Genomic DNA, 16,245 nt, shown 5'->3' on the forward strand with positions numbered 1-16,245 from the left:
AATACACCACTGTGCACACAGCAAACCCCATGTGCTCAAGAAAGCTGCTGGCCATGTGTGATCCCTGAATGCTGTTCAGGCACGGTAGGTCCCAGGGTCTCAGAAGAATGGGACGCACTTTGCATGCTCATTCCTCTTTGGGTTACATCCCAACTCTATCCCATCACTAGCACCCAGGCTACAGAGACACGTGTCCCCCTCTCTGCTTCACAGCCATGGAGATGAGACCAGGGCTCAGTCCACCAGCACCTCTGTAACACCTTCAAACCCACCTTGGACAAGTCTTCGTGCAGGTGCCTGCTCCACCTGCATCAACTGTCCCACTAGAGTAACGGCAAATGCTCAATTTCCCTGCCACCTCGGGTGAAAACAGCAGCAGAGCTCATCATGCCTGCCCTTGGGAGCCGTTTTGTCCCAGTAAATTGGCAGCCCCACTCCCGAGCGATGCAGGTCTGCTCCCTCCCCGTGTAGGACACTTGGCACTTGGAGGTCCTTCCGTCAGCACAAGGGCAATAGAGCAGTACAAGTCCTACTGCATTCCTCAGCTGTGCAGAACTTCAGATAAAACCTGCGGTTAAATGACAACCATAACTCTACGGGAAGATAAGATAAGATAAGATAAGATGAGTGAAAGAGTTTACAATTTACCCAAGGAACTGCGTGATCTGAGAGAGTCACAAACAAGACCTGGTGTCTTCAAGGCAGCACACAGCCACCTGCAAGGCTCCCGATCCTACACCCACTCCAGAGTGAGCGAGAGGATGATTTACACTGCACTGCTCGCCGCTGAGCTATTTACTCAGCTGGAAATTTGTCCTGTTGCCCCACTCCACTCCCCACTTGTGAAGCACCAGCTAAAACTCAGCTCTGGCCTGCAAAGGACCTTTGCTCAGGAGCTGAGGGAGCACTGAGGGCTGTTTTCTGTCTGCAGCACACTGACCTCCCCCAGTCAGCCTGCTGGGAGGCTGGCTGGGTACAGAAGCGCCAGAGTTTACCCTCCAGCATCTTTTACTGGTTCTGCTGAGACCATCTTGGTACCAGAAGGATAGAAAGGGTGGGCAGAAAGAGTACCTTGTGCTTGCAGACTCCACTAACACAACATAGAGGTGCTCGAACCCTTGTGCCAGTGCCCCACACTGCTGCTGTGCCCATGCACACCCCTGCCCAGCACACTCCTCGAGAGAAGCATCCCAGAAAATCCCTCTGGGTATCACAGCAAGAAGGGACTCCTTTCATCTGGCATGTTGCTTACACAAGCCGTGGGACCTTCTTGCAGCACCTCTCTTTTGTGCTAGACTCATCCTGCTAGGAAAAAAGCTATTCTCAACTTAAAATGTCCAGTGATGGCAAGTCCGCTGCCATACTTGGCAGCGTGTTTCAGTAGCTGAACGTACACATGGTTGAAGTGTGAGCCCAGTTTCCAGACCGATGCCAGTTTCTAGCCCTGGCTTTAGCTGAGGAGCTCCCTGCTACAGCCGCCTGCAGCCAGGTATGTTCCCACGGACTGCAGCCAGGTCCCTCCTCACCTTCCCCACGACCGGCAGAGCTCTTCGAATCTTTTCATCTACTATACTGCACGCTTTCCAGTCAATGCATCTATTGCAGCCCTAATTTTCCAAAGTCCTTCCTGCACTGGGGCACTAAAGCAGAGCACGCTTTTTTAGTAACGCCCCAAAGACAAAGTCAGCAGAAGCTGCCTCTGTGAACACTTGGTGCTCAGCCATCAGGCTACATCTTGACTTGACACTGGAACAGGACCCTCCCTGTGCAACCAGTATTTCCCAGGATAGTCTCCCCTTTTTGCTTCGCTCCAGCTTCAAGGCAACCCCGGTGACTGCCTGTGCTCTGCCCCAGGTCCCCTCTTCCCCAGCCCTGCTGTCGCTGCTCAACTGTGCAGGAGGCAGTGGGTTGCCCACCACCTCCCAGAAGCAGCCCTGCAGCCACTGTGCTTGCCTTCGAGTCCAGTGCATCTCTACTGGCTCCTCACCCCCACCTCTCACTGGAGGAGGCCATTCACCTGCTGGCCTGATGGCCCTCCAGCACTTCTCTGAGCTGCAGCAGAGCTTGCAGAGTCAGCCACACCTCATCACGTGAAGATTTAATCCAACAGAGTCCGGTGCATGCCTTTGTAGAACGGTCTAATACGTAAATTCCCATCACAATGAAAAAAACAGTTTATTCCTGGATGAACTTACCTAATGAGAAGAATTTACAGCCCATAAAGCCCCTTAAGTTTAGCACAAAGTAGGCTGTAGTACATGGATTATTCTAGAATATTATCACAAGCAATAGTTCAATTAAAAGCAAATAGCTGCCAGACTCCTGCTGTGTCCCACACACCTGACATCACTCCCTCACTGGAATAATAGCTATTTCGAACTATGTTTTCTTTCACACAAGGACAGAGCCCGCTGAGATGTTGGCCATCAGACTAATGGAACATGCTGCAGAAAAGGCACATCTACCCCAGAAAAGAAACACCAGCCTGTAAAGCACCGTGACCGGGACAGGCACTTTTTAGGCTTCAGAAAACTCTTAAATCAGGGTAGTGAAACTGTACGCAGCTGAAGTGTGTTGCCATTAGCAAAAAATTTGGAAAACTGCATCCTTGGTGAAAGAGCAAATTGAAAGAGATGAGCTGGGCTAGAAGAGCAAGGCGCTGCAGAAGTGATGGAGCACACGATCTGCCCCATCAGCTCCACCCATGCGCTACTCATGCTGCTTCGTAAAACTACTAAGGCTATGAATTTATAAAAAATTGTCAGGGTTGTCTAACGCAAGCTGAGCAGAGCCTGTTGAGAAATTCCGCTACAGAACATCACATCTCTCTAAGACGAGTCCCAGGGCGGACCGTGCAGGGAACAGTTGACCTTCTGGTAAAAAACAGTTGTCGCTTGTCCGTGATGTCATTTTTTAAGATGAAAAAAAAAAATTACTTTACTAAGTTAAATTATCATCTCCAGAAACTCTAAAGAACAAGACAGGGGGGTCGGTTTATGTTATAAGGCCTCTCAAGTTTTACCTGCAAAAATTTTAGGCACTTACTGTCCATTCTCCAAGTCCTTCACATGGCACACGGACGCTTCCACCACATCCTTTGGGTTGTGGTAGGGATTGCTGGCAATGGGATGCTCCTCGAGATGATAATGCCGGGCAGTCCCATTGACTTTGTAGATCAGGGGGCTGGCTTTCCCGTTGGGCGACATCTCCTCCTTGCTTCTCTCCTTCTCAGGTATCACGACTTCAATTTTCACTTCAACTGCAGGAACAAACAGAAATCTTCATTAAAATGAAGCCAGAGGTTTTGCTGCCATTCTGCCTCTCCCTCCTTCCCTGGACTTCACAAGGGGCTGACAGACATCAGGACAGACATTTTTTGTTGACTTGCTTGGGAAGATAAAACATTTAATATCAAACTCGGCTTGATTATCCGAGCCCATTGTTCCACTGTTCTTTCTCCATCAGGCACCTTTGCATGCATAAAGTACATATTCTTGCAAGCAGACATTAGTCATCAGTGCAAAACAACCCCTCAGTCACAGTTCCTGTCCTATTTAGTGGAAAACAGCTTCAGGTAGCTACATGTGAGGCATGCCAAGGCCTCTAGGGCTCAGACAGACTTCAAAAAACCCTTTAATTGTTTGTAGATAACATTAACTGAAAGAGAAAGCCAACGCTGCATGGTGTATAAAGCTGCTTCATTAGATGGAGACCAATTAATAAGGAGCTAGAAATATCCATGAGGTTTTCAGCATAGACTGAATCTTCAGCATTAAGTGAGAAAAGCAAGGACTGTCCGTTTTACTTAGGTGTACACCATTGAACCCGTTTGACAATAAAGGCATCCCTGGCCTGGGGACCAGGGGACCCAGGGACACGCAGGAGCTGCTTGTGCCAGCACCGCGCATCCCCCAGACCATCAGAGGGGACACCGGAGCCAGCGGGTCCCCTCGGCCCCACCGCCACCCTGGGTGCTGTCACGGGGCAGTGATGGAGCAAGGCAGCCCCTGGCACTGCACAGCCGGGGCGCTGCCCCTCCGTCCCCCCCTGCCCTCCCGCTGCCTCGACCGGGATGTGCTGCCGGTCCTCCCCTCCCCACCCAGGGGCGGAGGGGGAGCACAGGGGCTCTCCTAGGCCACCCAGGTGAAGACATGCAGATGTTCATTGGCAGCGCTCGCCCAGCCTCGCTGTGCACCCACCCAGCCGCACCCCCACCCATCACCCCGTGCCTGGGGGGAGCAGGCTGGACACAGGAGCATCAGAGGAAGCCAGTGATGAGCTCTCACTTCATAAAGTGAAAAACATCACTTTAGCTCCTAGGGACTTCGCAAAACTAAAGCCATGAATATTTATAATAAACCCCAGGGGAGCTCTATAGCGAGCCGGGGGGTAAGTGCCAGAGACTGAAGAAGTGTCTCAAGCAAGTGGGAGATTGCTGAGCTTTCCCCATCTTATAAATGTCATGAACAGGAAAAGCTGTGCAGAAGATAAAAATTAAAGCTCATGACCTAAACAGGTTAAGGAAAGGCAAAGAGAGGGGAACAATGTGCCCCAGAAGAGTGGGACGAGCCCTGCAGCAAGAGAAGGGTGCTGGGTCTTCCCAGCTTCATCCGTTGCCCCACGCCATTTATTGCAAGTCCATTGAGAGGACGATGAAAGAAAAGGTCAGGGGGAGGGTCGTTCATTTAGGAAGGGAGAAAAGCAAGTGGCCATGGCTGTCCAGGCACTGGAGGCAGGCGGCTGTTTCAAGAGTCCTGCGAGTTTCTGCTTTTTGTGCCAGCTCAGCAGGGCAGGGGATGGGGCGGCTTTTCGCCAAAGTGCCAAATCCTCGCACTCACCAGGGGCAGGATTCACTGGGGGCTCTGACAGACAGATCCAGTAAAGCAATTTTCTGTGCATCCACACTAAACCAACAGAAAATGTGAACTTCTGTTGCGTTATTGCAGCTGCCCGCTGCAGGAGTTACTGCAAACTAATAGGCCCAGCACCATGCCTTAAAAAAAAAAAACGTTGCTATGAGCAGATTTGTTCCTGGAGCTCTACAGAAGCAGCCCAGCTCCCTGCAGGTACCCAGCAAAGAGGCCGCTTTCCATAAGCACTGTTTTCCTATGGCGTTTGGAAAAGCAGACATGGATTTTTCAGGACAGAGTTAGGAAATATTTCATAAGATTACGCAGTCGATCAGACATTTATCTGGAGTGAACGCGGCTGCGCATCCTTGCGGCCAGACCCCGGAGCCGGGCAGCATGCTGTTGCTGCTGCCGACCGCGGTGCAGGATGAGACTGGGCTGGCACCGGTGAAGCTGCCAGCTCCGAGCCTTAACAGTGACGTTGATGCCGGTGAATTCACCCTGCAGGGAACAACCCCCATCTCTCACTTGGCTCGATGCCCCAGAATTTTGTTTTCCAAACTACATTTGGGTCAGGTGAGCACCCGGAGTGCTCGCTGATCCACGGGCATATGAACCTGTGGGGATGAAGATGGAAATTTTGCTCTGAGCTCTTCACTTCTTTCTCGGTCAGAAAAACATATGCAAAAAGCAGCAGGTCTCTGGCACCGGTACGTGACAGCGTTCCCAGCCATCCCCGCTCGGCACTCACTGACACTGCTGGACAAATGTCCAGAGGAAAAGAAAAAGAGGTATAAAGTCTCCCCCCCTCCTATTTCGGGCCCCACACTTCACCACTTGCCTCCGTGGGGGGCAACTCCCACTTGCCTCTCCCCAACCCTTTATCCCCCCCTTCTCCTCCTCCTCCTCGTCCCCCCCGGCCCCGCGTGGGGCGTCCCTCTGGCCAGAAACCTGCATTCCCGAAGGATGATCCCTCCAGGAATCCAGGGCTCAGCGGCACCTGAGCTGATCCAGCAAACTGCTTCAATTGCCATCAGGGAAAATGACATTTAAATGAGATATTTATAAACCCAAGCTTAATTCTGAAATCCAATTGGCAGGGTGTGGCTGGGTCCAGCGCGCTCCATCCCTCTGACAGTCATTTTCTATAACTGCTAGAAGAGGTTCCTGACTTTAAAGCAAACTGTTTGGAAAGTTTTAGGCACGTGCCTACAAATCTGTGCGGTGGCCGACTCCTCGGGGACCGGCCAAGGCCACCGCTGCCACACAGCAGCACTGCCCCGGCCATGGCTGGTGGGAACAAGGGTGACAGCTGTAGCTTCCAGGGCAGAGCAACTGCTGCTCTCCAAGCATCTCTATGTATGCATCTAGAGATACAGATATGCCTGCTTGCCCTGTGCCACCAGCATCACTTAAATACATATATATATGTATGTGTACATTTTTAATATATATGTATTTTTTATCTATATATACACACACACATATATATGAAGGACCAGGAGGCCAGGGATGGAAGTATTTTATAAGAATATATAAAAAAGCAGATGAAACAGTTGAGCATTATAGCAGGTGCTAATACCACACATCCACATACACCTCAGCACTGCCAGCTCTTAGTATTCAAAAATCCTGAGTCAGGTCCCCAAAATCATAGAATTGCTTAAAATACAGACTCTTGTCAAGACTATAAATTTTGACCCAATTTTTATTTTTTCTCCCAGGTTTTCAGCCTTTATGTCTGAGCACTGCCGGGACCCCTACGCGCACACCCAGGAACCATGTCCCAACCCCGTTTATCACGGTTGCTCAGGTTTTTTTTTCACACTGAGGCCACGATGCTCTTGTGCTTTGCCTCATGTCATTAACAGCTGGCAGTCAGTCATTAATACCCCATTAAATCTCCCGTAAATTCATTCCTTCTCCATCACTATTCACAGCCTTGTGGGACAACTCAAAGCCTCTGCCTGCTTTTAGGCAGGTACCTGAGACACGAGGCTGGAAATGTTGGCATCGACCCCTGGGCAGGGTGCTGGCAGGTGGAGGGTGGCCGGGCTGCAGTGCAGGGCCACGGTTATTATTTTAAAAAATTAGGGCAATTAAATGACCCAAGACTTCTTTACCACAGGATTAGGTTCCCAGTATGGCTCACTGCCCTTCTAGAGACTAAATTTAAACTACGGGTATCAGGCCAGTTAAAGTATTGTACTTAAAACAGTAGAAACAAGGAAAATACTAAGTTAATACGGCAGCGCAGGGGAAGAGAGAACTGGCATGAGCCAAGAGTTGGCCTGAACCTGGGGGAGTCTGGGTAAGATGAGGATGCCTGGCCGTAGGGGATGGAAGAGCTGGGCCGGCGGAGGGGAGAGCTGTGTGCTGCCTTCCCCAACCACAAAACCCTGCGACGCCTCAGGGTTTGCTGCTTAGGGGCTGCAGGCGCAGGGCAAATGAGCACTGAGGGCAGGGAACAGCCTTGTACCGGCTGGACGGTGCCGACAGCTCCAAGAGCAGTGGAAACCAGAAAAGCATCAAGGGTAGTGACGATGGAGGGACCAGCAGGGTACGGTGGGCACAGCCAGAAAGCCCGGTTTACCCCAGCACGGATTATTTTCCCGCAGCCAGCACAGAGTAAATCCACCGCGGTGGGACATGTTTGGGGTCTCGCTCTGCCCTGCCAGAGCTGCACTCTCCAGGCATCCCCTGGGCTTCCCCCTTAACTGCAAACCTCGATGACAACTACTTTAGGTGGTCTCAAAGAGACTCCAAACCATTTCTATTAAAAATGAGAGACGACAAAACCATCACATCAAACGTGCCCGGCTCTACCCTCCCTCTCCAGATGCCCTGCTCAGCAAACGCCACAATCCCAAAAACCAGGAGGTGAGACTTGCCAGCCAAGCCTGGGGGCACCCTCAGAGCCAAGCTGAGAAGGTCACACAGCCCACGGCACCCCCTCCAGCAGCATGCAGCATCCCTGCAAAGGGGACATGTTCCCTGCTCAGAGCCGAATGCATCCTCTGTGCGAGGGCAAAGCTCACCCGCAGACACGCCGTGCTGTGCTGGAGCTGCTGCCCTACCCCACTATCAATTGCTGAGCCCAGCAGAGAGTGCAAAGAAAAATAATCACAACTTTATAGGTTTTGCAAGCTGCTCTCCCACGCCTGGTGCAGAGACGGTGCTGCTGCAGCTCACACCGAGCAGTCGCTGGCGCACGATGGGTCCCTTTACCCGTCATCCTGACCTGGCTGCCTCTCCTGGAGCGGGTGCTGGGATCCCACGCAGACTGCCAGCTGGCAGCTCATCACGTATGCATTGCGCACCCGGAGAAAAACAGGAGAAAAAAGATTATGCAGAGATTGAGAACTGGGCCTTCAGAAGAGGATCCAGCATCACGGGATTGCAGCACTAGAGATAACAGAAGATTACTTCGCTGCTTGAACATAAGCTCTTAATTAAACACTTAAATATCAGGATGGGGTCGGGCACTGCAGCAGCAGCCAGACTTCAGGGCTGGCCTCTGGTGCAGCCAGCATAGTTATTTACTGTTTCAGGACTCCACTCCCCAAAGCTCTTGTACCAGTGATCTGCTCATCAAAAGGTCTTCCTGGCACACAGCGACGTGTGCGCAATGTCAAGGTTATCTCGAGAAATGCTGAGGGTGCTCAGGGGGACTGAGGGTCTCTCTTGGATATAAGAAGATGGAGCAGATAAGGACCTCGTACACATCTTTCAAAAGTGTCTAAATAAATTCTGTTGACTTCAGGCTGCATCTGAAATATTCCCGTCATGTCAAAACAGCACTCATGTAGAAAATAGCTCTGTTTGGTCCCTGCGTGATTCGCTTCTCATTCGTACAGGGGATAGGTGGATCTTTAGAAATACGAAAGTCCACTACTTAGCTCCGATGGTGCATAGCTCCCGCAAGAAATGGGAATGACAAATATCACAAAAAGGCTGTGAAACCTCTTTGCCAGAACAATCGGTATCCACAAATGCATCTGTTTACCTCACTGCGTTTGCAGGTTTTATAACCGCTGAGGTGAAGCACTGCAGTCAGTGGTGTGCTAACCAGGGGCTGGGGAAAGGCTTCTCAAAAGCCTTTGAAGACTGCTAATCAAAACCAGAGCTGCAGAGAGAGCGTTACATTACAGGATGGCATTTTCAGTCATTTGGCCCTGCTATGCAAATACAGCTCTACATGAAAATCTGCAGTTCAGGAAATATGCCTGCAGAGCGCTTTTATTCCTGCACCGGTCCAAGATTAAACACAGTTTTGCTGATGGTATACAAAATAAAGTGGAACTGCCAGCAGAGTTTGTTACAAGTTTAGTCAACAAAGGCATTTATTCCTGGATACGTTTTCACTCCTCAAACATTTCAAGGAAGGATGTAAACAGCATGGGTTTTCACGAAAGAAAACTTACTTACAGTTCACAGTGTCCAATGCCAGATTACCTTGGCACTGCAGTGACCCGTAAAATAATCACAGTACAGGTCAAGGGCAGAAAACCACCTTTATTTTCTCCTTGTGCCTTGCAAAGCAAAGGCAGAGGACCTCACTCAGTGGATGCTCGGTGGGCCGCAGACACGACTTATATCGCCCCTCTGACCTTTCGAGTCCTTCAACCTGAAATCCCCCCTGCCTGAGGCAATGAAGACAAATTGCCAGTAAAAGGTCCCCAAAAGTCATTTTTCCACCCGCAAAGGCTATGTGTGGATGCTGACTGATCTGATAGATCAGCGCGACTGTCTGATTCCCCTTGCCCTTGGGCACGAGCAGATAAGAAGGACAGGGTTGTCCTTCAGCTCCCTCTTAGGTGGCCAAAACAAGCTGCAGGATGGGAGCTCTCCTCGAAGGCAACTTTGGCAACGCCAACTGCACCAGCCCCCCCATGCACCAGCATCGGTGCCCGGGGACCAGCACTGGGGCGATGAGGGTGCTGCGGGGTATGATGAGCCCGGGTGACCACGCGGTGCCTGCTCATGCCCTCGCTGCCGGCAGGGGCTCAGGACAAGGCTTAACGTTGACAGTTCCGCATCAGACCTCCCTCGACCAGCCAGTTTGCCCACACACCCTGCACCGCAGCCCCTTCCCCTCCTACGTACGCCCACCTTCGCCAAACCGCAAGAGACCCCATCCAGCCCAGCCACGGGCGGGAGCGTGCAGGGCAAGGGGAACATCCTTGACGTCCAGGTGCCTACAGCTGCTTTCCCCACCGGAGGCACCACGCACGGACAAGCTTTGCCAAGAAAATAAAATCTAGAGAGCGGAGCAGCCCCAGGACCTGGCCTGGGTGGTGGGACTGAGAAAGCACCAAGAAATCAAGCAGTAGGTGGTCCTGCTTCCTTCCCTGGTCATTCCCTTCCAGAAGGGACAAAATTAAGGGCCGGCCAGCGAGTGGCAAAGCCGCGGCAGCAGGGAAGGTGCCGGAGCCACACACGTCTGTCTGGGGATGGCTGTCACACAAACCCACCCCGCGGCACAAGGGGGGCAGTTCTGCCCCCAGGCGCTGCGGGAAGGCAGAAGCTGGGAGGGTGGCGGAGGTACGAGGAGACGGGACGGGGAAGAGCTGGCAGCGGGCGTTTGGATGGGGTTGCAGGGTGCGGGCTGAGCTCTCCTCCCGCCCCCCCCCCCCCCCCACCGCCCCCCGGCACCGCTGCAGCCCCCGCACAGCTCCCCGCCTGGGAGCGAGAGCGCCGAGGAATTTGGGGGGGGGGGGGGGATTAACGGGCCGGTAATCCTCCCTGCGGGAGCCGAGAATTAACATTCCCCCGGCCAGCGGCCGCCGCCGCTGACCTACTTCTCCCCGCGGGGACGGCGGGACGGGGGCACGGCGCCGGAGGAGGGCGGTCACCTGGTTTGGGCTTGGAGAAGCATCCTCCCATGGCGCCGGCCGGGACGGGCGGCGGGGCCGGGACGGGCGGCGGGGCCGGGGGCGGCGGGCGGGTCAGCGGGGGCGCGGGCGCATCCTGGCATGATAAACCGGCGGCTGGCGCCGTCCCGGGCTCCAGGCGTCGATCACCACCTGCGTCGGGTAGAAAAGCTCGGTGAGAAGCGGCAGCGGCGGGGGAAGGCGGGTGCGCGGGGCGGGGAAGGCAGAAGCCGGCGAGCAGCGCTGCCGCCCGCCCCGAAGGCTGCGGCAGGAGCCGGGCGGCGGGAGCACAACGGGGGGCACGGGGCACCCGGCCCCCCCCCCCCCCCCCCCCCGGCGAGCCGAGTGAGAGGGGGGGAAAGGCGGCGCTGGGGTCACCGCGCTGGGGGTCACCGGTAAATTGGGTTGTGAGGTTCATAAAGTCACTCATCCTTTCAAAGTTCAAAATCACAAAACCCCTCGTATCGTTTGTGTTCAGACTTTTTAATAGCTTTCCAAAGCCCTGCCTTTGGGAATTAAATCTCTAAGCACATAGGTCACAGGCCAAATACAACGATTAAACCATAAACACATTTCAGCCAGGTTTTTTTCTTTTATTGTTAGGTGATGGAAAAAAGAAATCTACTTTATTGCCCGGTCCTGCAAGTTCCCCCTTTCCAGTAATGCTCATTCCTGCAGAAGTCCCATTCGCTTTGGAACAATTATTTACTTGAGAAAGGGTTTTCAGTATCGGGCCATTTTGCACAAAACCCCAATTTTTTATACAAGATTTTTTTATGTTTAAGTGGGGCAGGCAAACAGTCCGCTTCAAGTTGTGTTTATCTCATTGGCTTTGACGGATAGTGCTCTCAGATTTGGTACAGACTAAGAATTAGGATAAACCTTTTCGGTTATATTCCTTGACTGAAAACAGCAAAGATTCATACAACACAGCTGGTAATAAAATAGAACATTCAACTCCTTTTACCCATTCATACCTGTACTTGAACTGATTTACTATGGTTTTGCCATATATTTGTCACAATGCCTTCCGACCTGTGCAGGAAGTTAAAACCGTTTCCAAAGGATATTTTAACACAGGCAAAGTAGGCTTTTCTGCAGCTTAGAAAGTGCCTTAAGATCTTTCCGTTGAGAAGAAAATATGTAAGTGCCAGGAGGCAGACACCAAGCACTGCAATTTCTCCCCTTTACTTAAGCACCAACTGAAAATATCCAGACGTATCCCTCCGTTTTCAGCTATATCCCTCCAAAACACGTACTCTCCTTCCCGCACACCTCCAGACTCCCCTCTGCCATGCATGGCTTGACCTCCACCAAGTCCCAGGTGCGTTGCAGGAGCACCTCCAAAGCCTGAAGCATGTTGAATAAGTAATCCAGGCTATAGAGGAACAAGAGACGGGTGCCTTGCCACGTGGTGCAAAGCAGAGACGTGCCATTTGATAATGGGCACTGAGGGGTCCCAGTTTGGGACAATTAACAGGACAAAAAACACACAAGCTTGCCTGCAGACTACAAAGAGCGATCAGATGTGTGCGGAGCCTCCGAACAAGCTCACTTGCAAAGGGGGAACATTAAACGGAGCAGGGAAGAGCCAAGAGCTCTTCTCGCAAAAGCAAGAGCATCCAAGGAAAGCAGCACACCAATATATGTGCAAGAGCAAATGCAAAAAAATGCCATGCAAGAAGGTGCACAAACGCAGAGGAAGATTTGGGAGAGCCAGGGCAAAACGCAGCGGAGAAGCCACATGCAGTAACTGCTGCATGGCCCTTCGCCAAAACTGGCTGGAAGAAAGGGAAAATGGCTTTGTACCGGAGAACCAGAGTCTCAAGCCATTGATGTATCAGTGACACAGGACAATAATTTAGTGTAAAACATATAATAAAATACCATGCAAAGGTTGGCAAAGAAGGAGGCAGGAGGTGAGTGCCAAAGGTGATGGGGGATGAGCTGGGGGGGACATCCAGGACATCCTCAGCATCAAGCCAGAAGGGAAAGTAAAACAGCACGTAAGTGAGTTCATACCAAATGAGATGCCGCTGTGAGCAGAACGTGCCAATGAGACAATGTGAGCCATGCAAAGGAGAGCAAAGAGAAAGCTGAAACGAAGATACTGTCACCTACACAGAGGCTGGGCTTTCTTCTGGAAGGCAACCAGCCTACTCCGAGGTCCGCGATAGCCGATTCCCACAGCCAACTCACGAGCAAACCAAACCCCCTGCTAACCCGGAGCAGACGCTTGCTGTGGGTTTCCTGCAGCAGAAAGTGGACGCGGTGCCGGCAGGACGGGGCTACGCTCCAGGCAGGCAGTGCCCAGGCAGCATCGGAGCGAGCCCTCGGGATGCTGCGCACGTGGGGGAGCACAGCGGGGACCCCCAACCACCCGGGCAGGCAGTGGGGTGGATGGCAGAAGGGTGGCTCCCGAATGTGCCTCACCAGAGGATGCCTCGATCTTCTCCAAACCCCCCAGAGATGCTGATGCGAAGTCTGATGGCCGTGGGACTGGTTTCCAGCTGGTCTGGCTGGTTTTACGAGGGACTTTGGGGCGATGTCAGAGCTCCTGTCCCTGAGTATCAGCCATTTGTCTGAGATGCCTTTGCTTTGTTTGGACCTTAAAGATCTCAATCTGAAGCCACCCCCTCAGGCCCACTTCACATCTCCTAACTTCCCCACTGATGGTCCCCCTGGGCCTTTCAGGGGCACAGGCTGTGCTCTGGCTGACTGAGCCACCCACAACCTCCTAGAGCAGGTCAGAGCAGAGCACAGTGCACAGTTCTGGGTGTCGCTCCTCCACTCCTGGAGTTAACCAGGCGAAAGCAAAATGGTTCTTGGGAGGATTTCAGCTGACACTACCAGAGGAGAAGCCGTCTGGCTGCCCACAGCCTCAGTCCCAGCGAGCACATAGAGATGTTTCAGAAAGTCACCCGAGACCCAGCTGGTTGCAGAAAGTCACCAGCCTGCCCTGCCAGACCGCCTCATGAGGCACAATGGGATCGTGTCACCGCTAGCAGCATCCAGAGGTACCGATCTGGAGCTGGATCCTGCAGAAGTCATGGTCAAAATCTCTTCTCTGTTAGGAAAAGGAAATAAGCTTATATACAACACGATGTAACGGAATGCAGGATCATCCATAAAACCTTGCTAGCTCTTGAAGGGTAATGCACTGACCTATACAAGGTCAGGCAGCTGATGTCCATGCCTCAGTAAACCAGTTCATAATCTGTTCCCTGAACAAAACAGCGCTCTGTGCTTCACAGCTGTACAGGAACACCTTCAGCATCTGCTCGAAGAGGGCAACAAGGAGTGGGTTATCAAAATACGAGGCAACTGTTACGGTGCTGAGGAACATACTACCCCATCTCGAAAAACTCCAGTGTGAATGGGGAATCGGCCCTCCAACAGGCTGTCTGCAAAACAGGACTCCAGCGTCGCCCACGGAGAGCACTGCCCAAGAGCACACCACCAGAGACACCACCCTGCTCCCAAACAGAAGAAACATGGAAAATAATCCAGCAGGAGAAATGTAGAAAACAATCCAGCGCTACGAACCCCAAGCAAGCACTTCCACTGCACGGCAGTAAAACTGCAATATTGCAACGTCAAGTTTTCACTGCAGGTGAGGGATATAAAGCCAGAAGAAGGACCGTGCAGCTCAGCCCAGGTGTCCACCCCTCTGACAGTGGCCAAGAGCGTTTACGTGCCACAAGCAGGCAAGAACAAGGCAGGCATACGGTGACACTTCAGCCCACGTTTCCTGCCAGGTTCAGGCAACCCGTGCACAGATCAGGATCCAGAGCTTGCACCGTTTTTGAGAGACGGCGCAGTACTGACAGTGCTATTATTAGCGCCGTATTTACCTCTCTGCTCGCTGCTGAGCCCCAGGCTCCTATTTTAATTGAATGCTCTGCTGTGACTCCAAAATCTTTTCCAAGTGGTAATGTGCTAAGTATGTAAGTATATAGTATGATGTAGCTATAATTAGTATTTTTCCCCTGAGCATTAGTTTGTGTTTATTGACACAGTGTCATTTTATCACCTGGCCACCAAGGTCCACCGTACCCAGCTTGCAACATTTCACAGTCAGCATCTGTTTTGCTGCTGTGAATAATTCTGTACTGCCTGCCTAGAAACCTGGCACGTGTCTGAGCACTGAGCCGTGCCCAGTGACATGGGCATCTCCCAGACAAACCAGTTTGCGATCCAAGCTAGCTCCAGCTGGAGATGTCAGCTGGAGACCTCTCCATGTGGAGCACTAGGCACGGACACGCTCATGACAATGTTCACAGGGTCCCCTCAGCCATGATTCACCTGCTGCAGAAGGGGGCCCTGGTGCACGTGGACACCAGCTGCCCCTGCGGCCTCTCCTGGCTCCTCCAGATCCCCTCGCTGAGCTTCTGGCTGTGCCCTCACCTTTTTACGGACATCGTCCTGACCCAAGTTGCCCCTTGCCTGCTGGCCCTGGCCAAGCCAGCCCTGGGTGCCACCAGAGGGAGAAGGGGGAGAGAGGGCTGCTTCTCATCCCCTTCCCACTTGCCCAGCACGAGTCCCCACCTCTGCCCCATTGCTGTCCCCCCCAGCCCCCCGGCCAGACTTTCTTGAGAGGGGGGATCCTGCCACCTCCCAGGGCAGCTCTGTCCCCTCCCCACCTCAACCCCTCCTCTCAAGCCCTGGCCCCACATGCCGCCTCCCCTCCCCACATCTTCTCCCATCTCCTCTCCTCAGTGATGTGGGGGCTCCCAGTGCCAGCAAGAAGAAGACTGATGTGATCTCCTCGCACAAGGGGCCGGTGGGTGTGAGGCCAGAGAAGGCAGAGGCTGTGGTGCCGACCCACCGCTTGCTCCCAGAGAAGGGAGCCTGCACTGGGGCTGGACCATGGGCCCACAGGGCCTGAAGATGGAGGAGCCAAAGATGCTGGAGCAGCTGCCAGCTCCTGAGGATCCTGGTTGTGGCTACCAGAACACAGGATCTGTGTCCTGACCTCTGGGTCTTACAATCTAGATCCTCAAGGCTTTGCAGGGGCACAGCCCCTGGTTCCTCCCACAGCTGCACCTCCTCCACTGCCCTATCCTCCTCTTGGGCCAGACTCAAGCCAGCCCTGGGGCTGCTGGGGACACAGTCAAGGTTCCCAAGGTCTAAGGGCTCAAGAATATGACCATCAGTCCAAGGTAAGCAGACAACAATGGGAGCATCCTGCCACCACCAGCCACCAACCTCCAGTCTCCCAGGCACCTCAGGATCATGTGCTCAGCCAGCCTTCCTCCTCTCTTGATTTCTGCTGAGGACAGGTTCAGCAGGCACCACTGCCTGGACTTGCTCCCTTCCACAGCTGAAAATGCGTGCATGATCTCTGCCATGGGTCCAGCAAACCAGGCTCCAATGCCTGGGTGCTGGCAGGGATCAGCAGGCTTGTCCTCTCCACGCAGATCTCCACCACAGCTGAACTTTGCTTTCTTTGCAGTGCTCTGCAGGAGGCTCTGGAAGAAACCTGGGGGGACCCCTAGGAGGAAACTTGGGAGAGCACCCGG

At 53.0% G+C, this 16,245-nt stretch overlaps 1 protein-coding gene across 1 annotated transcript in view; it reads right to left on the reverse strand.

The window, feature by feature from the left end:
- The window catches only part of AIFM3 (AIF family member 3), a 40,311-nt gene extending 29,548 nt beyond the window's left edge, over positions 1–10,763 (reverse strand). Inside the window, exons 1-2 of the mRNA XM_076352770.1 lie at positions 10,706–10,763; positions 3,046–3,259 (exon numbers count right to left, since the gene is read on the reverse strand). Of these exons, the coding sequence (XP_076208885.1) occupies positions 3,046–3,259; positions 10,706–10,736 (245 nt within the window). The 5' untranslated portion in view covers positions 10,737–10,763. The remainder of the gene's footprint in view (positions 1–3,045; positions 3,260–10,705) is intronic.
- Positions 10,764–16,245: the final 5,482 nt, after the last annotated feature.

The sequence above is a fragment of the Aptenodytes patagonicus genome, chromosome 15 (assembly GCF_965638725.1).
Source record: "Aptenodytes patagonicus chromosome 15, bAptPat1.pri.cur, whole genome shotgun sequence".
Taxonomy (NCBI): Eukaryota; Metazoa; Chordata; class Aves; order Sphenisciformes; family Spheniscidae; genus Aptenodytes; species Aptenodytes patagonicus.